Source organism: Pelophylax lessonae (assembly GCF_965119305.1).
Source record: "Pelophylax lessonae genome assembly, chromosome: 6".
NCBI lineage: Eukaryota > Metazoa > Chordata > Amphibia > Anura > Ranidae > Pelophylax > Pelophylax lessonae.
In genome coordinates, this window is record NC_138773.1 from 185,649,600 (window position 1) to 185,676,366 (window position 26,767).

General features: G+C 46.2%; 1 protein-coding gene across 1 annotated transcript in view; it reads left to right on the top strand.

Moving 5' to 3' along the window:
- The window catches only part of TRPM2 (transient receptor potential cation channel subfamily M member 2), a 349,568-nt gene that overhangs the window by 107,402 nt on the left and 215,399 nt on the right, over positions 1 to 26,767 (top strand). Inside the window, exon 7 of the mRNA XM_082260372.1 lies at positions 24,133 to 24,313. Within this exon, the coding sequence (XP_082116498.1) occupies positions 24,133 to 24,313 (181 nt within the window). The remainder of the gene's footprint in view (positions 1 to 24,132; positions 24,314 to 26,767) is intronic.

A 26,767-nucleotide genomic window follows, 5' to 3' on the forward strand; every position in this document is an offset into this window, starting at 1 on the left:
CACTGCTGGATTAGTGGACAGGTAAGTATCCTAATATTAAGTCAGCAGCTACAGTATTCGTATCTGCTGACTTTTCATTTTTTCTGATGGAGCCTGGAGCTCTGCTTTTAAGTTGGTATTACATTTTAAAACATTTTATTTTATTTGATACAATCAGGTAATTGAAGTTGTATTTAATTTTTTTTTCATTAAGACATATGTGAACTTTTATATAAGTTCTTTTAGCACCTCTGTATTTATGTTTGTTCTCTGCATGTTTATGCGGTCTTAAAACAAAAATCCAAACACATACTTGTGACTAAATTGGCCCTTCTGTGTATGTGGAATCATCTTCAGTGACAGCAACTAATGTAAGTGGCTCAATGTCAGTAGTTCAAGAAGAAAAAGAATATAAAACAGGAAATAATAAAAACATATTGCAGTTGCCGTGTTAACTTGTTTTTAAGGCCGCATGCACAGAGGGCATTTTTGCAGCTGCTTTAGGAGCGTCAGAGGTTTGTTTGTTTTTTGCAGCTTAAAAACGCCCCTCCATGTTATTTTATGGGCTCATGCACACACAGACGTTTTGAAGCTGTAAGTGGCATAGGCGTTCAAGTTGCAAAAAAAAACCCAGGGCCAGTGCATTCTGAGAACCGGCGTTACAGCTGTAAAAATGTCTGACGCTGCTAAAGGCTGCTAAACGTTGCTTAACGTTGCTTGTACAGCGTTAGGGCTCTTTCACACGGTCCGCTCCGTAGGCGGATCCGTGTTTGCTCAGCGGGGATCGATCCGCGATCCCCGCTGAGCCGGCGGGTGACAGCTCCGTCTCCGCTTGCAGAGTGGAGAGGGAGGGGTCTCAGCACCCGCTGCCCTCTATGGGGGATCGGATGAGAGCGGACCGCTTGTCCGCTCTCATCAGATCCGATCCGATCCGATTACTGAACGGATGGAAAAATAGAGTTTCCATCCGTCCAGATTTCACGCACAGGATCGGATGCGGATGGCAGCGGGTGTCAGCGGAGGTGTCTCCGCTGACACCCGCTGCCCCATAGAGCTGCATGGAGGATCCGATCAGATCCGCCTAAAAAACTGACAGGCGGATCTGATCGGATCGCCCGTGTGAAAGAGCCCTTAAGCCTCATCATACGTTTTTCTTTTTTTTTAATGTGAAGATCAATGGTTCCCTAGGGGAGCTCATTGATTTCAATGGAAGTTGCATCCAAGTCGGATCATGATGATCCGACTTGTGGTGTGACTTGAGCGCTGAGGATCTTAAAGGGGGGGACATCACGCCAAAATGGAAAACAAATGGCGTGTGGGACTCCCCCGGTTCCGTAGCAGGCCCTTCGGGTCTGGTATGGATTTTGAGATGAACCCCACGCAAATAAACGGCATGAGGTCCCCCTCAAAATCCATTCCAGACCCTTATCTGAGCATGCAGCACGGCAGGTCAGAAAAAGGGGAGGGGAAAAGCAAGTGGCACCGCCCCCTCCTGGACCATACAAGGCCACATACCCTCAACATGGGGAGGTGGGTGCTTTGGAGCAGGGGGGCCAATGTACCCCCCAGCCCAAAGCATCTTGTCCCCATGTTGATGAGGACAAGGGCCTCTTCCCGACAACCCTGGTTGGGGTTTGTGGGGGTCTGCGGGCAGGGGATTTATCGGTTTTTAGAAGTCCTTTATTAAAAATCTTCCTCTGATCTTCTCCCTCCGGTCTTCTTCCTCCGATCTTCTCTGTCAGATGTTTTTCCTCCGATCTTCTCCCTCTGGTCTTCTTTCTGTTATTCTCCCTCTGGTCTTCTTGCTCTGATCTTCTCCCTCTGGTCTTCTCCGCTGCCAACCCAGTCCTGCTCCGATGATGTCTCCCGTGATTATGCCGACTCCTCTCTTTGCGTCATCACCTGGCGATGCGTGACGACACAAGGGGGCGGGTTCTCCAGGTGACATCACCGGGTGGCCACACCCCATGGCTATATAAGAAGCCACAAAGAGCGGAGCCGGCATAATCACTGGAGACATCGTCGGAGCAGGACCGGGTTGGCAGCGGAGAAGACCTGAGGGAGAAAATCAGAGGAAGACCTGAGGAATAAGACCAGAGGGGGAAGAAGACCAGAGGGAGAAGAACGGAGGGAGAAGATCGGAGGAAGATTTTTACTTTCAATAAGTTTTTATTGAGAAAAGAAAAGATAACAGAACAAAAATTTAGATGTACATGTGTGAACAACATACAAAGTACAACAAGAATCATATACAGAACTCGAACATTGCAGAGGGTAGAAAATCACAAAGGTATACATAGTGCAAAAGGAAATAGGGATTTTCCGGATACGGTTGCGTTCGTGGTGGGGGTTACCACACAGAGGTTTAAAGGGATGGAACATAATAGGTACTTTGAGTCCAAATGAGCCATTTTTTATGAAATTCAGCACCATGGGAATTAGAATACGCATAAGCTTTTTCTAATGAGTATTGGAGGTTAACCAGCCCAATCACTTCTAAGTGGGACGGTACCACTGGTTGTTTCCAATATTTTGCTATCAGCATTCTAGCTGCAACCAATACGTGAAAATATACCGTTCTCATAGTGGGGGGTATAGTTTCTAGCCCCAGAGTGAGAAGAGCCATGGCAAGGTTGGGTTTGGTCAATATACCAGTAAGGTTAGAAAGAATCTCAAATACCCTTCTCCAGAAACTAGTCAGACCTTTACATGCCCAAAATGTATGTATGAGTGTGCCCAATTGGTCGCAATTACGCCAGCATAGTGGACTATGGGAAGAATACATTTTGGATAGATGGTAGGGCGTCAGGTACCATCGAGTGAGAAGTTTTTGCGTTTGCTCCCAATGATTTACACATCGGGTTGTACTGTGGGAGATGTTATTCGCCCTACGCCATTGGCTTTCGGAGAAGGACAGTTGAAGCTCTCCTTCCCATTTGACCATGTGAGGAGTTTTCTGGAATGTGTTTTTTTGCCCAAGAAAATTGTAGAAAAGGGATATCCCTTTTAACGGAGTGGAAATGTCAGTAAGGAATTTCCATTGGGAGTTGGGGATATGCATGACAGGCGGGGGGTGTTTGGTCAGGAAACTTGATATATTATTAAATGAGAAGGCAGCTTTCGAAGGGAGCATGAATTCTTTCTGTAGGTCTGTAAAGGATTTGAGGGAGCCATGTCGATAGAACTGTAAAATCGTGAGAATGCCCGCGGAGGCAAATTGGGTTGTGGACGCGTAGGGTAGGAGGAAGTTCAAGGTGGATAGTGGCAGCGAAATTGGCAATGAGGATTTGTGCGATGCTAGATGAGTGAGAAGAAACCTCCAAGATCTCAAGGAGGCTTGGGTTGTGATAGGGAGAGTACGTAGATGCAAGGGCCTCCACACGTCTGCAAGTAACAACAGGCTGAGATCTGTCGTGTGTGAGATGGAGGTTTCTATCGGAAGCCAAGGGAGAGATTGCGCACAAGTGAACCAGTATTGAAGGGGCGCCAGTCGTGATGCGTGATAGTAGACTGCTATGTCTGGGAGACCTAGACCTCCCACCTTTTTATGTTGTATCATATGAGAGTAAGCACATCTTGCTCTTTTCTTTTGCCATATAAATGTACGAAGGATTTTGGAGAGGGAGTTTATGTAATTTTTGGTTATTTTTTCGGAAAGGGTACGGAAAATATACAATATTTTTGGCAAACATACCATTTTGAAGGCTGCTATTCTGCCCGTCCACGAGAGTTCGGAAGTTTTACGTTTGGTGACGTCCGCAGCGATGGAAGATATAAGAGGTTTCATGTTAAGGGATAGTAGGTTAGAGGTCAGAAATGTAAGTTGGATTCCAAGATATTGTAAAGATTGTGTCGCCCAAGTATAGGGAAGTTGTGTTAGGAGGTGAGTGCGTGTAGATTCATGCAAGTTCATGCTGAGTATTGTGGATTTGCTAAAATTAACTTTGTAGTAAGAAATGTGGCTGAAATCTTGAAGTATTTGGTGGGCTGCTGGGAGGGACACTACAGGGTTGGTCAACAGCGTGATGACATGTCTAGAGTTCCCAAATTTGAAGCCCGAAACTAAAGGAGCAGTGCGAAGCAATTCTGCCAAAGGTCCGATCAGTAAATTAAAGATAAGGGGTGAGAGTGGGCATCCCTGGCGCGTGCCATTGGTTATGGCAAATGGTTTAGATAGCATACCAGCCGATAGGACGTGCGCCGAGGAAGACGTGTATAGAGCCAAAATGGCTGACAAGATCGGGCCCAAAAACCCGAATTTACGCAGGACTGCCTCCATGTAACCCCAATGGATACAGTCAAATGCCTTCTCTGCATCTATGGATAGAAGCAGAGAAGGCGTTTTAGTACTCTCGGCATGATGAATCAGATTGATCACCTGTCTGGCAGCGGCAGGTGCCTGCCATCCCCGGACAAACCCCATCTGGTCTCCCCCGAGCAGCGAAGGCAAGAATTGTGCCAGGCGGTTCTCTATAAGTTTAGCATATAGTTTTACGTTGTTATTTAGGAGATAAATGGGCCTGAAGTTGGCTGGCGTAGTAGGGGGTTTACCAGGTTTAGGGAGGGTCGTAATGTTGGGTTGGAGCATTTCTTGTGGAAGGTTACCCGTGGATATTGCCGCAGAGAACATTCTTAGTAAGTGGGGTGAGAGTATGTCTTGAAGGGAGCGGTAATATTCGTTGGTCATGCCATCAGGGCCAGGGGATTTATTCATGGGGAGGTTTTAAAGTGCCTTGGTTAATTCCTGGGGCGTGAGAGGATCATTAAGGCTCGCAAGGGATTCAGCAGAAAGGGTGGGCAAACGCATTCTTTGAAGGAACGTTTGAATATCTGCGTCCGTCGGCTGGGGAGTATCTGCGTCTAAGTTTAAGTTATATAAGGAGCTATAGTAGTCTGCAAAGGCGTCTCTCCAATTTGTTGGGGATGAGTCTGTGCGGGTGGGTAACATGTTCGATTTTGGATTTGGTCCTCCTTGCCTTAAGCTTGGAGGCTAAGAATTTGCCCGCTTTGTTGTGTGCAGAGTAGTATTGTAGACGGAGGCGTGCCAGCATTTTGTCATGTTTTTCAGAAAGGAGTCTGCGGAGATCTGAGCGTAAGGAGGAAGTTTTTGCGGGGAGGGATCGTGTTTGTTGACATCATCTAGGGATTTGATTTCATCAATGAGATCCGAAAGCACCTTCTGAAATTTGTTAGTTGTATAAGGATACCCCTGGCAAAAGCCTTATGAGCATTCCACAGTGTAAAGGGGTTCATTTCAGGGGTATCATTATTGGAAAAAAAATTCCCGCACCTGGGATTGAAGAGATTTAAGGGAGTCAGGGTCCGAGAGGGTGGAATTGTTGCACCGCCATATATAAGTGGAAGGCGTCAGAGAACCCACGGATATAGACATATGTACAGCAGCATGGTCTGACCAAGTTAAGTCCCTCTCCTCTGCATGTTGATAGCACCACACATCATGGAGCCCCTCTGAGTGAATAAGGGAGGCTAGGGAAGGTAGGGAGGTTTTTCCCCTAGAAGAGGCGTCCATGACATGATTTGCCACCAAATTAAAATCCCCACACATGATCAATTTGCCCACTTAATTTGTTAACTTTAGTACAAAGTTTACGCAAGAAACGCATTTGGTGCGTATTGGGGGCATATACATTGACTATAGTGTATAGACAGTTATCAATGGTACAATTAAGAATTCTATATCTCCCCTCTGTGTCCTGCACCACCCGAGAGTAGGCGAAGGACACAGATTTGCGCACAGCCAGGAGGACCCCTCTCTTCTTCTCAGAAGCGGATGCCAGGAAAACATGGGGGTAATCCTTGTGAGGACAACGTGGGGTGTGTCCTTGTTTAGAGTGTGTCTCCTGGATTGTTAGGATGTCCACCTTGTGAGATGTAGCTTTTTTCCACATAGAGAAACGTTTGACCGGGTGGTTTAGACCCTTAACATTCAATGACAATAATTGTAAAGACATGACGAGGCATATCAGGGGGTGAGAACGTTGCGGTAGCTAGCCGCTGAGAAAATGGTGAGGCCAGTTTGTGGCAATGGGTAAATGGTGAGTGGGATGCAGTTCGGTACCTGGTGAGCACCTGCAGGTGCGATGGTAGATGATGAGAGGGTATAAATCGGCATACCAGTCCAGGGAGGATATATGGAGAGTGGAGCTGAGAAGGACATTCGGTCCCTGTGGCTCTGGAACGCATATGACAGTCTGGAATAAGCAGTGGTGGGGTGTTTCAATTTCCGTAGGAGAGTTCTTTCCTGAAAAAGAAGGGTGGTAGACAAAAAGAAAAAGAAAAAACAAAAGGGATAAAAAAGACATGGTCCTGGGGGACCAAAAGTGCAGTTGCAATTGTGTAGTTGGTGGGGTAACAAGCACAATAGTAGGTGCTATAGAAGCAGGAGGTCAGGTGTGCCCGGTTCAGGAGCGTACAAACGTCATCACTTGTGGCGGTGGGAAGACCTGGAAGGCCTGGATACAACTTGCCAGTCCGATTGTAAATGTTGTGTCACAATCTGGATGGAGGTCGAAGTGCAGAGAGGGCTTCCCTTGCAGCTCAGTGCGAGTCACCCCTGGAAGTGGTACAGGAGGTGAAGCGTCCCAAGTAGCACAGGTCGCCTGTGGTGAACACCAGATGATTTCAGGAACTCTGGGTAAGGCAGGCAACTAGAGGAGCAGTAAAAGCCAGGCCGAAGGTCAAACACCGGTGATCAGTCCAAGAGCAAGGTAAGTAGCAGAACAGGGACGAGCCAGGGTCATACACAGGTGAGCAGGCAGAAACAGAGTCTTTAGGCAAGCCGGGGTCATACACTGGGAAAACAGGCAGGTAGTAGCAAGATCAAAGTCCGAGAGGCAAGCCGAGGGTCAAACACCAGGAGGAGATCAGATGGTTCAGAAACAAGCCAGGTCACAACAGGAAGTCCAAACAGGAAACAGGAAGCACAAGAACACAGGAAGCTGAGAGATAATCCAGCAATGAGTCTGCTTCTATGGCCACCTTTTATAGGCCAGCAGAGGGCAGTGTCAATTGAGGCTGGAACGACCATTGCTATTACTGGCAATGTTGCCAGTTCTCCTACGGCCATTTCCCTGATGGGCCAGCAGAGGGCTGTGTCGATTGAGCCAGGAGCGTCCATGACTTGTACTGGCAGAAATGCCAGTACGGCTGTATCCCTGACAGTGCCCCCTCCCCCCAAGGGGCAGCCTCCGGATGCCCAGACGGGCCCGACTTTTAGGAAACCTTCTATGGAATTCTCGGATAAGCCTTGGGGCATGGATATTGCTCATGGGTTCCCATGAATTATCTTCAGGGGGATACCCCTTCCACTTAAGTACTGAGTCTGTCTACCCCTTTTCCTGCAATCCAAGATGGATTCGACCTCAAACTCAGTTTCACCTTCCACTGAAACCGGCGGTGGAGGTAGCTCCTCTCTTCCAGGGAACGGGCTCTGTACAACTGGTTTAAGTAAAGAGGTATCGAACACTGGGTGGATCTTGTAGGAACTGGGCAGAGCCAGTTCAAAAGCCACTGAATTAATCACCCTCTTGATTTCAAAAGGGCCGATAAATCTGGGCCCAAGTTTCCTAGAAGGACAAGACAGTTTCAAATTCATAGAAGAAAGCCATACCTTATCTCCAATCTTGTAATCAGGATTTCCTTTCCTCTTCAGATCATAGAATCTTTTATAGTCCTTTTGGGCCTTGAGTATGGCATCCTGCAGTAACTGGTAGTTGGCCTGGATGGAACTTACTCGATCCTGGACTGCAGGGACTGATGTTTCAGGAATGACGTTAGGCAAGAAAGAAGGATGGAACCCGTAATTTGCCCAGAATGGGGTTTGATTGGTTGCTGAGTGTAGAGAATTGTTGTACGCAAATTCTGCGCAAGGAAGGAGAGAAACCCAATTTTCCTGGGAACCTGTGCAAAAACATCGTAGATATTGCTCCAAAGTTTGGTTCGTTCTTTCGGTTTGCCCATTACTCTGTGGATGGTAAGCCGATGACAGACTTATTTCAATGGATAAGGATTTACATAGCTCCCTCCAGAATCTAGAGGTGAATTGTACACCTCTGTCTGATACGATATTGTCCGGAAGCCCGTGTAACCTAAGTATCTCTCTAATGAACACGTTGGCAGTATCTAGAGCAGAGGGTGTACCGATCATGGGTAAAAAGTGGGCCATCTTTGAAAGACGGTCAACTACCACCAGAATAGTGGTGAACCCTTCTGAGGGTGGGAGATCCACGATGAAGTCCATAGAGAGCTTCTTCCAGGGTTGTTCAGGAATGGGTAGAGGCCTCAGTAGGCCCCAAGACTTGGTTTTGGACCCCTTGCTACGTTGGCAAGTGACACAGGAACCAACATAAGCCTTACAGTCCTGATTCAGGCTGGGCCACCAGAAGAGGCGTTGGACCAGTTCGAGGGTCTTCCGTACCCCGAAGTGACCGGCAAGCTTGTGGTCATGAAAGCTTTTTAAGACCTGAAGTCTTACTTGAGGGGGAACAAAAATTTTGTCTTGATGCCACAAGAATCCATCTCGTCTGCCTAAGGGGGGCGTTACTGGTTCTGTACTCTGAGCAGAGGCCTTCTTAATTGCAGTCTTCAGGTCAGGCTGGATAAGCAAAAAAAAATTTTGAGCAGAGAGAATGGTATTGGGTTCAACCATCTCTGGGTTGTCAGGAAACATCCGAGAAAGAGCATCTGCTTTTCCATTCTTAGACCCGGGCCTGTAGGTGATGTGGAAGTTGAACCTTGAAAAGAACAGAGCCCACCGGGCTTGTCGAGGTCTTAGACGTTTAGCTGTTCTTAGGTATTCTAAGTTCCTGTGGTCAGTGAAAATCATGATGGGATGGGCGGCCCCTTCCAGCAGATATCTCCACTCCTCTAAGGCACATTTTATAGCCAAAAGTTCACGATCACCTACATCGTAGTTCCTCTCTGGAGGAGTCATTTTCCGGGAGGAAAAGGCCACGGGGTGAAGAAGCGCCTTTGGGCCTTGACGTTGGGACAGGATTGCCCCAGTAGCAATTTCTGAAGCGTCAACTTCTAATATATAGGGCGGAGCCGGATTCGGGTGCTGAAGGATAGGTGCCGAGATAAATAGTCTTTTTAGTTCGTCAAATGCTGCTTGGGCTTCCGGTGACCAGCGGAAGCGAACCTGCTGGCGGGTCAGCTGGGTGATGGGTGAGATGATCGTGGAGAAACCTTTCACGAACCTTCTGTAAAAATTGGCAAAGCCTACAAACTGTTGGACACCTTTTTTGTCAGAAGGGGCTGGCCAATCTAAAATAGATTTTACTTTCTGAGGATCCATGGAGATTCCATTGCTGGAGATAATCAGTCCTAAAAACTGAATGGAATCCTTCTCAAAGTCGCACTTTTCTGCCTTTACATAGAGTCCATACTTCCTCAGGGTGGCAAGCACTCTTTTAACATGAGCCCGATGGAGCTCAAGGGTGGCAGAAAAGATGAGGATGTCATCTAGATAAACTATCAGAAAGTTGTCCAGGAATTCTCGGAAGATGTCGTTCACGAGATGTTGAAAAGTCGCTGGAGCGTTGCACAGCCCAAAAGGCATGACCAAGTACTCGAAGTGGCCAAATCGAGTTCTGAACGCTGTCTTCCACTCATCCCCTTCTCGGATATGGACTAGGTTATAGGCTCCCCGGAGATCAAGTTTTTTGAAAATTCGGGCACACCGGAAGCGCTGAACAAGTTCAGGAATAAGGGGAAGAGGGTACCGGTTCTTAACAGTAATCTTGTTGAGTTCTCGGTAGTCCACACAGGGTCTTAAGGAGCCATTTTTTTTCTCCACAAAAAATATGCCAGCCCCAGCAGGAGAGGAGGAGGGACGGATGAACCCCTTCTCCAAGTTCTCATTGATGTAGACTCTGAGGACTTCAAGTTCGTTCTCGGATAAAGGGAATATCCTCCCAAACGGGATCTCAGCTCCAGGGAGTAATTCAATGGGACAATCGTAGGAGCGGTGAGGGGGAAGGACCTCTGCTTTCTTTTTATCAAAAACGTCCATGAACTCCCGATAGCCTGCAGTGATGCTGGAAAGGGTGTCGGGTACTGGTTGAACCGCCAAGCATGTAGAAGAACTATGAGGCCCGGGAGGGAGGCAGTGATTCTGGCAGTACTCAGAAGTGAAGAGGATCTCCTTCTTGACCCAATTAATCTGAGGGTTGTGGGCCTGCAGCCAAGGGAGTCCTAGGATGATGGGGAACATGGGTGAAGATATTACATCGAAACGAACAAACTCTTGATGGCCAGAGTCCGATGTAGTTAGAACAGGACAGGTCTCCCGGGTAACTGGACCGGAGCTGGGCAGGGAACCATCGGCTAAGTGGACCTCAAGTCTTTGTTTCCTCGGCTGCAAAGAGATACCCAGTTTCTTAGCCAAAGCAAAGTCCATGAAACAGCTGCACGCCCCGGAATCAATGATCGCCAGGAGCCGAACCTTCCCTTCTGCCACCTGTAGGGAGACAGGGAGAACAAGGTGAGAGGAGGAAGGCTCAGAGACTTGACAGTTCGGAGAGCTTCGTAGGTAAGACTTACTGGGTCTTACAGTTGCGCAGGAAATGGCCGGTCCCCCCGCAGTAGAGGCAGAGGTTGGCCTGCCGGTGGCGTTGTCTTTCCTCAGGAGTCAAGGAGGAGCGAATCAAGCCGATCTGCATGGGTTCCCCATCCGTGCTCAAGGTAGCAGGTGACCCAGTAGGAGGTGCAGTAGCTGATGGAACCTTAGGCAATACCCAGGTGGGTCGGGAGCCTTGGTAATGTTCGGAACGTCATTCTCTCAAACGTCTGTCCAATTGAATGGCTAGTTGAATAAGACCCTCGAGAGAAGCAGGGGTATCGACACGAGCCAGTTCATCCTTGAGGATTTCGGACAGTCCATGGCGGTATTGATATTTGAGAGCCACCTCATTCCAATCAGTGTCTGCGGCCCACCTGCGAAAGTCAAGAGTATAGTCCTCTGCTGGTCGTTTCCCCTGTTGTAAAGCATGCAAGGCTGATTCGGCAGTAGCGGCACGCTGGGGGTCCTCATAAAGCTGAGCCATAGCCTCAAAGAAGGAGTTCACCGAAATTCAGAGTGGGACTCTTCTGTTCCAGAAGGTTATGGGCCCAAGTTTGGGGTTCCTCAGATAGTAGGGAGATTATGAACCCCACTTTCACAGTCTCGGAGGAAAAGGTCCTAGGCTGGAGGGCCAAGTACAGCAGGCAGGCATTTTTAAAGGACCTGAATTTCTTTTGTTCTCCGCGAAAACGTTCAGGTGTTGGCACCCGTGGCTCTGGTGGAGGTGCCATTGCAAAATGTGGAGAACTGGGGTGCTCTTGTTGTGAGGAGGCAGAAGCGGAGCTGGCAGAGAGCTGGCTGGGATCAGCAGGAGAAGGAGAAGTTGTCAAATGCTGCAGATGTCCTTCTAACTGGAAGTAGCCATCTTGAAGCCTCTGGACTGCTTGGGTCAGGGTGACGACTTGTTGACATAGCGACTCAAGCGGGGAAGCACCTCTGTCGGCCTCAGACATGGCTGGATTATACTGTCACAATCTGGATGGAGGCCGAAGTGCAGAGAGGGCTTCCCTTGCAGCTCAGTGCGAGTCACCCCTGGAAGTGGTACAGGAGGTGAAGCGTCCCAAGTAGCACAGGTCGCCTGTGGTGAACACCAGATGATTTCAGGAACTCTGGGTAAGGCAGGCAACTAGAGGAGCAGTAAAAGCCAGGCCGAGGGTCAAACACCGGTGATCAGTCCAAGAGCAAGGTAAGTAGCAGAACAGGGACGAGCCAGGGTCATACACAGGTGAGCAGGCAGAAACAGAGTCTTTAGGCAAGCCGGGGTCATACACTGGGAAAACAGGCAGGTAGTAGCAAGATCAAAGTCCGAGAGGCAAGCTGAGGGTCAAACACCAGGAGGAGATCAGATGCTTCAGAAACAAGCCGGGTCACAACAGGAAGTCCAAACAGGAAACAGGAAGCACAAGAACACAGGAAGCTGAGAGATAATCCAGCAATGAGTCTGCTCCTATGGCCACCTTTTATAGGCCAGCAGAGGGCAGTGTCAATTGAGGCTGGAACGACCATTGCTATTACTGGCAATGTTGCCAGTTCTCCTACGGCCATTTCCCTGATGGGCCAGCAGAGGGCTGTGTCGATTGAGCCAGGAGCGTCCATGACTTGTACTGGCAGAAATGCCAGTACGGCTGTATCCCTGACAGTGTGGTTGCTGTTCAATGGGGCTAGAGCGATGTTCAGAAGTGTCAGGAAGAATGTTCCATTGCCGGAGAAGGCGAATGCCTTGTTCCATGGAGGTGATTTGGGACGTGGAGCCCTGGTGAATCACGCACAGTTTGGCGGGGTACTTCCATTTGTATAAGATTTTGTTGTTACGTAGGGCTTTAGTGATGGAGTTCAGATTTCTTCTCAGTTGAAGGGTATATTGAGAATAATCTGGCAAAATTTGAAGAGATGCTGCCTGTTCAGGGAGGTGGTCTTTTAGCCGGAACGTGTCTAGGATCTTTTCCTTAGCTTGGAAGAAGTGTACCCTTAACAGTACGTCTCGTGGGATTTTCTGAGGGAGGAATGCAGGTTTGGGGATCCTATGTATACGATCTATTGTGAGATCCTCATTAGAAAGTTCTGGTACGGCTTTGTGGAACAATCTTTGACAATCTTTGACAAACATGGATAGTAGGTTCGGTTAAACCGATTCCGCTATACCGCGGATTTTAAGGTTGTTTCGCCGTGACCTATCTTCAAGGTCTGCTAATTTTGCCTTGATTTCTTGATGGGAAGAGTGGGCATCTACCAGTGTGTTGTAGGAGATAGTAAACTCTTCCATTCTGTCCTCTACTGTGTGGACTCTTTCGCCTAGACCATGCAGCTCTTTTTGAGAAAGGGTGGATGTAATTCCGCGCTTAGGATGGGTATATATGTAAGGATTAACACCACACCTGGCTGCTGCCCACTTCAAAAAATGCAACCCTATGAGGGGAGCATTCAAAGAAATTGGAAGAAAAAGGGAAGTGATTGGCGCTGCCTGGTGGAGTGCTTAGGGGATAGGGTCTTACTATACTGATGGTAAGATGTTATATGGGGATCTATACAAAAACCCCTGGTAAGATCTATGCGTAATTTGTTTAGATAATATGGTGTAGCAAATATCAAACTTATATAAATCAGGGCAGGTTTGTGTATAAAAAAGCATCAGATAAAAACTTATTTAAAATATATCAGCAGAAATATACCATAAGTGCAATCGTGCAAAAAGGTGCAGAGGTGAGTGGCAAATGTGAAGTAATAAAAGCAATATTACAATGATGGAGTTCAATAAATAATAACCAGTAATAAATTAACATCCATAAAAATGACAATCGGTAAATATAATCATGAGTGTACAAATAAATATAAGTGCGAAAATAAATATATATATGTGACTACCAATAAATAAGTGAGTGCAAAAGTGCAAATTACTCTTAAAAAATGAAAAAATTAAAAAAATGAAAAAATATATATATAAATAGCAGTATCAAAAAGGTGTCCGTATAATTAATCCAATAAATAAGTCCAAACGCATGTGCAGTCTCGGTGACTTTAAATCCAAAAAGAGTCCTAAAAAAGTGCAATCCGTATATGGTGATAAAAGGTGCTCCTTTATCTATGCCCAAGGTATGGTGGGTGGGCAGAAAGAAGAAGTGTTCCCCTGAGCCTGGGGTCCTGCGCTTATTCCCTTACCCCTACAGGGGTAAACAGCGGGTCGATTATTAGGGGATCGCTCCCACACACTGGCAATCAGGATGTTCCCAGATCTCGGTTCCTCTCCTTATTGGTGTATAGATGTCAGCTCAGTATATGTATATGGAAGTCCAGTGCAGTACCGGGTATATGGGAGAAAAAGGGAAGGAGCCTCCAATAGTGTAGTATGATTTATAAAAAAGCTTTATTCAAGTAAAAGACAAGTACTCACATATTGCCAGATGACGTCAGATAGACGAAACCGGTAGAGAGCATGACCACGTCATTTCCGTCTTACACACCCGAGGCTTGGAACGCACATCCGGCGGTTGGGACGCACGCTATCTCGCAGTGTGCACCGCAAAAGAGGAAGTTGCGGGTCCTATGCCAGACGGGCATACATTTCGTTTTTACAATATGTGAGTACTTGTCTTTTACTTGAATAAAGCTTTTTTATAAATCATACTACACTATTGGAGGCTCCTTCCCTTTTTCTCCCATATACCCGGTACTGCACTGGACTTCCATATACATATACTGAGCTGACATCTATACACCAATAAGGAGAGGAACCGAGATCTGGGAACATCCTGATTGCCAGTGTGTGGGAGTGATCCCCTAATAATCGACCCACTGTTTACCCCTGTAGGGGTAAGGGAATCTGGTAAGCGCAGGACCCCAGGCTCAGGGGAACACTTCTTCTTTCCGCCCACCCACCATACCTTGGGCATAGATAAAGGAGCACCTTTTATCACCATATACGGATTGCACTTATTTAGGACTCTTTTTGGATTCAAAGTCACCGAGACTGCACATGCGTTTGGACTTATTTATTGGATTAATTATACGGACACCTTTTTGATACTAACAAAATATGGTGTCCATCATATGTGCTCTGATGAAACATAAATGTTCATATAAAGTGCTCCAAGGTAATGATTAGTATATCCAGGTGATGACAGGACAGCCTCAATCCTTTGTGAATCAAGCAGGAACCACCAGTGTGTGAACTCCCTCCACCAGTAAGATTGGCCTCTCACCTTGATACCAGACCCAAACGGGCCAGCATGAGCATATCAGGGGATAAACAGACTATCACAGGTAACCTCTCCAGCCTTCACCTCCGGGGGTCGCCAGGACATAAAATAAAGATAAAGCAAAGATCTAGTGCTCTCTGAATGTAAATATGAGCTTTTATTGAGCATAAAGGGGTAACTCACATTTGTTGGGCACTCAGCCGTGCCTGCTATTATGGCATTCAGTGTTGGAGAGTAGCACCCGAGCGATCGGCGTCAGGCACGCAGGCTCCGCCTCCCTATACGCGTTACGCCTGGAGCGTGGGCTCCGTTTGGCTTCTTCGGTAGGGGTGAAGTTTGCGTGTCCAGCCTCGCCTATTTACCAATGCTGCTAACGGTGGATTGGCCAGCGGTCACATGTCCTCCTCACTCTGAGCTATGCACAGGACACCGGAACCAAAAGATACACTTCCTGTGATCTTCGGTGTCACTAGCTATTATATCGAGGGGGCAATTTAAAACATATATAGATCTACTAAATCACTACCAGAGACCGCGTGACTGCGCCGCCATCCCCCGGGTGTTTCTCCTAAAATCATCGCATAAAAACATCTTTATTACATAAAATCGCATCATAAAATCGCATTAAATCAAATTATTGCCATAATGTTAAAAACTCACAAAATATATTATTGTTAAAAGTGGAATACCTCTAATATATTGCTAATTCTATAAAATGACACAAAAATATAAAAAATATATAAAAAAAAAAAAAAAAAGAAAAACAAAAAAATATGTATATAAAAATATATAAAAATTAAAAATCTGTATAAAAACTATGACAAAATGTCTATATATTAAAATGAGGAATATTGAGTGAATCTACAGATATTTCAGGGAGGGGGGGCTATCTATCACTAATGAAGCAGTTGAGGTCAAAATCCTTATTTAACCCCCTGGGTGCCAGTACTTTCGTCTCATACACCCAGAAGGACTCTCTTCTGCTTAATTGTCGAATGTAGTTTCCCCCCCTCCAATGTGGCTGGACATGTTCAATTCCCCAAAACTTTAGAGAATGAGGGTTTCTATCATGGACTTCTCTAAAGTGCTTGGAGACGCTGTGTGACACCTCACCCTTTTTTATATTTTTGATGTGTTCTCCTATTCTTACGTTCAGGGGTCGTGATGTGCGACCCACATATTGGAGTCCACAGCCACACTCCATCATGTAGACCACCCCAATGGTGGTACATGTAATTAAATCTTTAATATGGTATTCGTTGCCTGTGCTGTTAGATTTAAACGATTTTCTTTTCTTTATGTTTTTCCTCGTTTGTCGACAGACACCGCATTTCCCACATGCAAAAAATCCGGATAGAAACTGGAAAACAGTATTTTTCATACGCTTAGGGGGATCTACCACTCCCGGTGCTAACCTATCTTTCAACACAGGTGCTCGCCTGTATATGAAACCAGGTTTCTCCGGAAGGTGGGGTCCCAAAACTTTATCTTGTTTGAGGACACTCCAGTGTTTTTTAATGATGCGTTCAACTTGCTTGTGTTGAGCATTAAAATCAAGCACAAGCTTAAAATTATTGTTCACCTCCCGCCTCCCTATACGCGTTACGCCTGGAGCCCACGCTCCAGGCGTAACGCGTATAGGGAGGCGGAGCCTGCGTGCCTGACGCCGATCGCTCGGGTGCTACTCTCCAACACTGAATGCCATAATAGCAGGCACGGCTGAGTGCCCAACAAATGTGAGTTACCCCTTTATGCTCAATAAAAGCTCATATTTACATTCAGAGAGCACTAGATCTTTGCTTTATCTTTATTTTATGTCCTGGCGACCCCCGGAGGTGAAGGCTGGAGAGGTTACCTGTGATAGTCTGTTTATCCCCTGATATGCTCATGCTGGCCCGTTTGGGTCTGGTATCAAGGCGAGAGGCCAATCTTACTGGTGGAGGGAGTTCACACACTGGTGGTTCCTGCTTGATTCACAAGGGATTGAGGCTGTCCTGTCATCACCTGGATATACTAATCATTACTTTGGAGCACTTTATATGAACATTTATGTTTCATCAGAGCACATATGATGGACACCATATTTTGTTGATAACACTTGTTGATTCATGTAATCACTAATTATTTTTGTGCACTTCTGGCGCAGCACGTTTTTTGATTTTTATGTTTTTGTTGTGAGGTGTGGACACAATTTGTGTATGCAGCCGGATTTATATATTGATTTATTCTAGCACATTTTATACACATTTGAATTTCACTTAAGCCCCGTACACACGTACCGATGGTCGGCATACAAATGTTCCTCTTTTCTCCCCGGGATGTCGGTGTCTGTTGAAAAGTGCAAAGACAGCACAAGGACAGCACAAGAATTTTGTCTGCAGACTTCAGCTGACTGCAGAAGTGATGTCATGTAATGGTCAGGGGAGGGCTGGCAGCCTTAGGCCTGGGGGGCAAGTCCAGTCAAGTGGCCCATTGAACCACCGAATAAACTCACCATCCATGCCCACCTTGTTTTAAAACGGATATTGATGTTATATAGTAAGACAAATTTGATACAATGTGGTATCATAATTTTATTTTAATAGCAACAAAGGAGGTTTAACAAAAAAACTCTCCACCATACCCTCCACACCGATCCATACATCCGTGCACCATACTCTCCACACCTATCCATATATCTGTGCACCATACTCTCCACACCTATCCATATATCTGTGCACCATACTCTCCACACCTATCCATATATCTGTGCACCATACTCTCCACCATACCCTCCACACCGATCCATACATCCGTGCACCATACTCTCCACCATACTCTCCACACCGATCAATACATCCGTGCACCATACTCTCCATCATACCCTCCAAACCGATCAATACATCCGTGCACCATACCCTCCACAACGATCCATACATCCGTGCACCATACTCTCCACACCTATCAATATATCTGTGCACCATACTCTCCACACCTATCCATATATCTGTGCACCATACTCTCCACACCTATCCATATATCTGTGCACCATACTCTCCACCATACCCTCCACACCGATCCATACATCCGTGCACCATACTCTCCACCATACTCTCCACACCGATCAATACATCCGTGCACCATACTCTCCATCATACCCTCCAAACCGATCAATACATCCGTGCACCATACCCTCCACAACGATCCATACATCCGTGCACCATATTCTCCACACCGATCCATACACCCGTGCACCATACTCTCCACCATACAATCCACACCGATCCATACACCATACTCTCGACACCAATCCATACATCCATGCATCATACTCTCCCTCATACCCTCCACACTGATCCATACATCCGTGCACCATACTCTCCACCATACCCTCCACACTGATCCATACATCCGTGTACCATACTCTCCACCATACCCTCCACACTGATCCATACATCCGTGTACCATACTCTCCACCATACCCTCCACACTGATCCATACATCCAATCCATATACCTTCGTGGGGTGCACTGCACAGATGTTCTATGCAGCCCACCAGCTGAAATCAATGACAGGCGGCAGCCTGCATGGAACTCCAAACACCTCCCAGAATGTACTGTACATCTGTGAGCCCAATGTACAGATCAGAACGCAGACAGACTGGTGTTCTCATCTGTGCAATGAACCTCCATAGATGTACATTTCCTTGGAGGTGCTCTGAGATCTGTACACAGAGCTGCCGGTCATTGATTCTCTAGCTTTGGAATGTATGGCCAGCATGTTCACCAAACAAGGAATTTGTCTTCAGGCAGACGCGGAATGACAACTCATGGGGCCCCCGGGCAATAGGAGATCATGAGCCCCCAGGTTTAAAGATGGCTGCTAATATGATGCAACATTAATGCATTAGGCCTACGTGGAAGGGCATGAAGCTCATGAACGTGCAGACAGGCAGAAGACTTAAAGCTGGTGACCCAATGAAGAAATGAGGTCAGTGCCACCTTACCAGCATCATGGGCCCCTGGGAAAAGTACTGCCCTGGGAAACTTAGCAGGGAGATGGTGACCTGTAGTGTGCATAGTGCATTGCGGCACACAGTGGGTGTAGATAAATTATGCCACATTTTGGATTTTTTTATTTTATTTTTACAATTATTTTTTTCCATTTTTATTTTTTCATTTTAATTTTATGATTTTATACTTTATTTTTCAAAACGCTGGTGGGTGCAGGGAGCTTTGGTGAGATAACAGGGGGCTAAACAGATCCCTGAAGTCTCACATTTGATGCAAAGAAAGGGACTAAGGACACATGCTAAGGAGGGTATGCTGGTGGGTATTGTGTGCAGGAGAGGAGCGTGGAGGGTATGACAATGGGCAGTATGTACAGGAGAGAATTGTGGAGGGATGACAGTGGGTGGTATGTACAGGAGAGGATTGTGGAGTGTATGACAGTGGGCAGTATGTACAGGAGAGGAGTGTGGAGGGTATGACAGTGAGCGGTATGTACAGGAGAGGAGTTTGGAGGGGATGACAGTGGGTGGTATGTACAGGAGAGGAGTGTGGAGGGTATGACAGTGGGCGGTATGTACAGGAGAGGAGTGTGGAGGGTATGACAGTGGGCGGTATGTACAGGAGAGGAGTTTGGAGGGTATGACAGTGGGTGGTATGTACAGGAGAGGAGTTTGGAGGGTATGACAGTGGGCGGTATGTACAGGAGAGGAGTGTGGAGGGTATGACAGTGGGTGGTATGTACAGGAGAGGAGTTTGGAGGGTATGACAGTGGGCGGTATGTACAGGAGAGGAGTGTGGAGGGTATGACAGTGAGCGGTATGTACAGGAGAGGAGTGTGGAGGGTATGACAGTGGGTGGTATGTACAGGAGAGGAGTGTGGAGGGTATGACAGTGGGTGGTATGTACAGGAGAGGAGTTTGGAGGGTATGACAGTGGGTGGTATGTACAGGAGAGGAGTTTGGAGGGTATGACAGTGGGTGGTATGTACAGGAGAGGAGTTTGGAGGGTATGACAGTGGGCGGTATGTACAGGAGAGGAGTGTGGAGGGTATGACAGTGGGCGGTATGTACAGGAGAGGAGTGTGGAGGGTATGACAGTGGGTGGTATGTACAGGAGAGGAGTTTGGAGGGTATGACAGTGGGCGGTATGTACAGGAGAGGAGTGTGGAGGGTATGACAGTGGGCGGTATGTACAGGAGAGGAGTGTGGAGGGTATGACAGTAGGGCTTTCCGATCAGGTCCACCTGTCAGTTTTTCAGGCGGACCTAATCGGACACTCCATATATCCCTATGGAGCAGTGGATGTCAGTGGTGACATGTCCGCTGACACCCTCTGCTATCTGATCCTGTCCATGAAATCCTATTTTCCATCCGTCTGGAGGATTGGATATGATGAAGATGGACAGGCAGTCCATTATCATCCAATCTCCCATAGAGGATAGCAGGGATCTGACAGGTCCGTCTCTGCACAGTGAGCAGAGACTGACCTGTCATTCGCTTGCTTGGCAGGGATCAACGGATCAATCCCTGCTGAGCAAAACAGAGTCCGCTGGACAAAATGCCCGTGTGGAAGGACCTATAGAGTGTTTAGTTAGGTGGTGAGTTATTGATTGTACAGAGTTTGGTTGATACAGGGTTAAAAAGGATGGTCATAAATTAAATTCACATTAAGGGCTCTTTCACACGGTCCGCCTCCTTAGGTGGATCTGTGCTGCTCAGTGGGGATCGATCCGATGATCCCCGCTGAGCCGGCGGATGACAGCTCCATCTCCGCTTGCAGTGCGGAGAGAGGTGTCACAGCTCCCGCTGCTCTCTATGGGGGATAAGATGAGAGCGGACCGCCTGTCCACTCTCATCCGATCCGATCCCTGAACGGATGGAAAAATAGGGTTTCCATCCATCCAGATTTCACGGACAGGATCGGACACGGATGGCAGCGGATGTCAGCGGAGGTGTCTCCGCTGACATCCGCTGCCCCATAGAGCTGCATGGAGGATCCGATCAGATCCGCCTAAAAAACTGACAGGCGGATCTGATCGGATCGCTCGTGTGAAAGAGCCCTTACTGGACATAGTAATTGGAGTTTGTTGGTATAGATAGGGCTGTGTGTCAGTTTGGGAAATGTCTGTCAACTCTGGGGGGGGGGCTGCTATCTTAGACACATACATACACACATACTCACACACACACACACATACATACACACATACACATATACACACATACATACATAGACACATACTCACACATACACACACACACACACACACACACTCTCTTCTACAGTACTTCTTACTTAGGACCCTTCACTGCAAAACAAATCCTCCTAGCAGAAACGTTGCAGCTTACCTCCAGACTTCTAGAATAAACCCAGCTGACCTCTCTCCCTTCCTGCAGTGTGCTCCGCCTCCCGATCCTCTTATTGCACGGCACTGATGATCAGAAGGGGGGACAGAGATCAGAGTGCAGGAGGACACTTCGGGGGAAGGGGGACTGGGGGAGAGACAGAAACCAGGAATGGAGCTTCTAACTACATACATCACCGGCCAGTGTATGTAGTTAAAAGCAACGAATGCTGCTGTTCCCACAGTGGCAATGGCAAGTAAGCTAAAGCTCCCATTGTAAGCACATACCTCTTCTTCTTCTCTTCTGCAGCTACCCGTCCCGACAGTGGAAGATGGAGGGAGGAGCCAGAGGCAGGTGGAGCCAGTAATCGGCGCGGAGGATGATCCGCTTTGCATGATAGGTCCTCTCCACTCTGCCTCGCCTTCCTCCTCTGGAGACCGTTCGTGACGTCACTGGTTGCTAGACGCCAAGCGGCTGGTGATCTAGCAACCAGGTCTCCGGGCGGCCATACCAGTCACAATAAATGCATACTGATCCTAAACTTTAAGGAAGAAACTGAGCGGCCTTTTCTGGGGGGGATCAGATCGGCCCAGGGGGAAATTGCCACCTTGCCCCCTGGCCCAGCCCGCCCCTGGTAATGGTTAACTTTCCCTGTGTTTTTAATTTTCTGAGCATGCCCAGTCTTGCAAATCTGCGGTCTGTCGGCCGAATTCTGTACTGACAGGCGAACAATCGTCCGTTCTGGTGTCCGCAGACAAAAATTTTCATGTTTGCACGAAAGACTTTTGTCCGCGGATTGTGCGCAGACATCTGTCGGAGGCACCATACTAACACGCGTACAATCGGCAGATCTTTCATCCGCCGACGTTTGTATGCCGACGATCGGTACGTGTGTACGGGCCTTAAGTCTTTCGCTGATAGTTTTTTCACTATAACCTTTTTGATACTGCTATTTATATATATATTTTTTCATTTTTTTCATTTTTTAAGAGTAATTTGCACTTTTGCACTTTTGCACTCACTTATTTATTGGTAGTCATATATATATATTTATTTTCGCACTTATATTTATTTGTACACTCATGATTATATTTACAGATTGTCATTTTTATGGATGTTAATTTATTACTGGTTATTATTTATTGAACTCCATCATTGTAATATTGCTTTTATTACTTCACATTTGCCACTCACCTCTGCACCTTTTTGCACGATTGCACTTATGGTATATTTCTGCTGATATATTTTAAATAAGTTTTTATCTGATGCTTTTTTATACACAAACCTGCCCTGATTTATATAAGTTTGATATTTGCTACACCATATTATCTAAACAAATTACGCATAGATCTTACCAGGGGTTTTTGTATAGATCCCCATATAACATCTTACCATCAGTATAGTAAGACCCTATCCCCTAAGCACTCCACCAGGCAGCGCCAATCACTTCACTTTTTCTTCCATGCAGCTCTTTTTGACAGTATGATATAGAGGCCATAATATTAGCTTGCATAGAAGAATGTAACATCGATAGCATATCCTTTTAGGTCGTGTCAGATACTGGTTGCCCTGTTGTAGCTATGTTGGCAGATGGGTTCAGTGGAGGAGAGTAGGCCCAAGTGGAACATGGTGCTGAATATCGCTGCTCACCTCCATAGATGACATCCTAGCCAATTGCGGCCCATCCTCTCTCCTGGGACGCGACTTTGCAGGGCCCTGTGTCGATGGGGTGGAGGGAGAGGAATCGGCAGAGCGCGCCAGCCGCATTGTAGTCTGTTCCAATGTCTGAGCTGCGCGAACCAGCCCTGTGACGTCATCTGTCCGTGACTCGGACGCTAGAGGGCGCGGCAGCATATGTGGAGATGTGTCTCCGCCGCCATTTTGGCGGAGACCTGCGGCAGCGGCCGAAGAACTCCAACAATTTGCGGACTGGGGGAGCAGTAGTCTTCTTTTTGGTCATCTTGGTGACGTGCCCCAGGGGTTCCCCCAAGTCGATCCAGGTGATCCGGGGAGAATGGAGCGCTGTGGAGGGCCGTAGAGATATGTAGAACCGGACACAGGCTGGAGCTCCTCCCTCAGGCGGCCATCTTGCTTGGCGGTCGCCACGCCCCCCAGAGGAAGGTTTTTAATAAAGGACTTCTCAAAACCGTCTCTTGTCATTATTTACCCTACACTGTCTTTTTTGGGATGAATGGGTAGTGGTACAATGTACCCCATACTCATTCACATGGGTGGGGCGAGATCTGGGGGCCCCCTTGTTACAGGGGGTGTCCAGATTCCGAAAAGTCCCCTGCCCGCAGACCCACACAACCACCGCCCAGGGTTGTCGGGAAGAGGCCCTTGTCCCCATCAACATGGGGACAAGGTGCTTTGGGGTGGGGGGTGCAGAACCCCCTTGCCCCAAAGCACCCACCTCCCCATGTTGAGTACGTGTGGCCTGGTATGGTCCAGGAGGGGGTGGGGCCGCTTGCTCGTCCCCTCACCTTTCCATTCAAATCAATGGGCTTTCAGCCATATCAAAGAGGGCTCATAGGCAACCATTGATTTTAAATAGAGGCAGAAAAATGCTGCTAAAAGCTAATGCGGCTAAACGCGCATTAACGCCAATAGAAAAAGCTACTAAAAGCACGTTTTTACAGCTGCTTTTTCCTGGCATTGGTAGTGGCTCTGCAGCTCGTTTTTTCTAACGCCCCGTGTGCATGAGGCCTAAAGGTGTAGGCTTTTTGACTTTCTTCTTGATCTGACTACCTAGTGAGTCACTGACCATGCAGGATAAGAGTTCAGATTATTCAGACTCCATTGGCTGAATGCTTGATCCAGATCAGTAACTGACTAGGAAGTGAAGCCAGGATCAGGGTGACAAACATGATGCCTACATGTAATGACAGCTCTGATCTTTTAACCTCAGATGTACACTTTATATTACTTAGAAAGATGTGGCTCTTGTGGCTTGATATATTTAAGCATTCTCATACAGACTACAAGTCTAGTTAACTTATTTAAAACATTTTTTTTAATGAATTGCGCTTTTTTTTCATACACAGGGGGCATATCCAGCTGAATACCAGATAGATGAAGAAAACCAAGGAAGTCTATCCTGTTTGGATAATAACCATTCCCATTTCATTCTTGTGGACGATGGTACAAATGGAAGATATGGTGTTGAAATCACTCTGCGGGCAAAGCTGGAAAAGTTCATTTCAGAGCAGACAAATGTAAAAGGAGGTAAACAAGAGTACAATAGAAATTTACATATGTTCATAGCAAATCTAGCTGGAAACACTATGGTCATGTAGGTAAAGACCATGCAACACAAAGGGGTTAATTTGCTAAATGAGGGGAGTTTTAACTTAAATTAAATGTTGACTTACAGTAGCTTGAAAAAGTATTCACACAGCTTGAAATTTTCCACATTTTGTCATGTTACAACCAAAGACAAATGTATTTTATTGGGATTTTATGTGATAGACCAACACAAAGTGGCACATAATTGGGAAGTGGAGAGAAAAAGGATAAATGGTTTACAACATTTTTTTACAAATAAATATCTGAAAAATGTGGCATGCATTTGTATTCAGGCCCCCATGGCTTTCCTCTTGCCACTCTTCCATAAAGGCCAGATTTGTGGAGTGCATATATAATAGCTGTCCTGTGGACAGATTCTCCTACCTGAGCTGTGGATCTCTGCAGCTCCTTCAGCGTTGCCATGCGCCTCTTGGTTGCTTCTCTGACTAATGCTCTCCTTGCCCAGTCTGTCAGGTTAGGTGGACAGCCTTGTCTTGGTGGGTTTGCAGTTTTGCCATACGCTTTCCATTTTTGAATGATGGATTGAACAGTGCTCCTTGAGATGTTCAAAGCTTGGTATATATTTTTATACCCTAACCCTGCTTTAAACTTCTCCACAACTTTATCCGTGACCTGTCTGGTGTATTGCTTGGCCTTATTGATGCTGGTTGTTCACTAAGGTTATCTAAAAAACCTCTGAAGGCTTCACAGAACAGGTGTATTCATATTACACACAGATGCACTCTATTTACTAATTAGGTGACTTCTGAAGGCAATTGGTTCCACTAGATTTTAGTCAGGGGTATCAGAGTAAAGGGGGCTGAATACAAATGCATGCCACGTTTTCCATAAAATCCCAATAAAATACATTTACGTTTTTGGTTGTAACATGACAAAATGTGGAAAATGTCCAGGGGTATGAATACCTTTTCAAGGCAGTGTAATTTAGTGAATTAAGTGATGGTGTTTTTAGCTTAAATAACAAATAATGTACAAGGTAAATAAGGGGACAAAGGTATTCCATGGAAACATTGCTATGCTTTTTTTTTTTAGAGAAGTGATCATCTTCTACCCCTTTAACATATCAGAAAAACTTTTACCAAAGTACTGCACTCTAACCATTACTATAATCAAAATCTTTAATGCCACTGTAACTCTAATGCAAATCACATTATTCTAACATAAAAAATAAGTACAGCAATTACCCTTATGTGGCAGCAAAATAAATAAACCAAAAATAGATATTGTATATAAAATATAAAAAAATAAATGTAATCTTTTAAGGTGCTAAAAAAGTGCAGAGAGTTTCCTCCATTCTGGGTAAGCACTTTTAACTGTGGGAAACTATCATTTTGATTATGCCGTAAGAAATCTTTATGGTTTTTATGCTATGTTAACTTCCTCTTTTCTCAGTTTTTTCACATATCTGAGACGATCAGTGGACAGCAAGTTTTCAAACACATAAGGCATACTAATAAACACACTAGATCTAGTTTATGAAAGGCCGTTATTATCCCCTGATGAGTTTGTTCAACCACATTAGGGAAAAGGAAAGTTAAAGCTGGACCAAGGTGGAAGTGCTGTATAAACTCTGTGTAGCATCAGCTACATACAGTATACAGCGCTGTGTTCAGACAGCAAGATGTGGACTTCCAATCCAACTCCCAGAACAAAATTCAAATCGAGCTGACTGCTGGACAGAAGCATAGTTAAAAACACAAAGAAAAGCAAAGGTCACTAACGAGTGGTAGTGAAGAAACGGGAGGGGGAAAGACATGGCTTAAATAGGAGGTTCACGGGAGGAGCAAGTCGTTGAAAGTTCAACAGAAACAAGATTTAAAGTAAGGTTGTCCAAGGGATCAGGCAGAGAGCTGTCCAGAATTGAATGTGCCAGATGCAATAGAGGTCCTTGGCTCAGATCCAGATCCTGATAGTACTCCCCTCCTTCCTGGACAGCCCCTGAATGCTCCAAAACTTTTCCTCTAGCCCATATCCTTTCCATAATAATTTCTCTGTTGGGATTAGTAAAGGATACCAAATCTGATTCTGAATTTGAACCAAATATTGTAATTTGTTCCTAAAGATCCTGTATTTAAGAATTTTCTCAATTTTGTACCGGGAGTAGGTCGGTAAGTTCGATCCAGAAATTGGATCCATATGCTGTATGTAGCTGATGCTAAATATAGTTTATAAAGGCGCATCTGCTAGTGAAGCAAATAGTTCATTTGGACCAGCTCAGTCCAAAAAACTAATTAAGGTCACAGGAAATCTGGAGTAATGCCCCGTACACACGTTCCGATTATCGTACGATAATCGTACAACTAAAGTTTCGTAGTTGTTGCATGATACTAAAATCGAAAGCAACTCTGTGTACAAACCATCCGACTTTCTTCG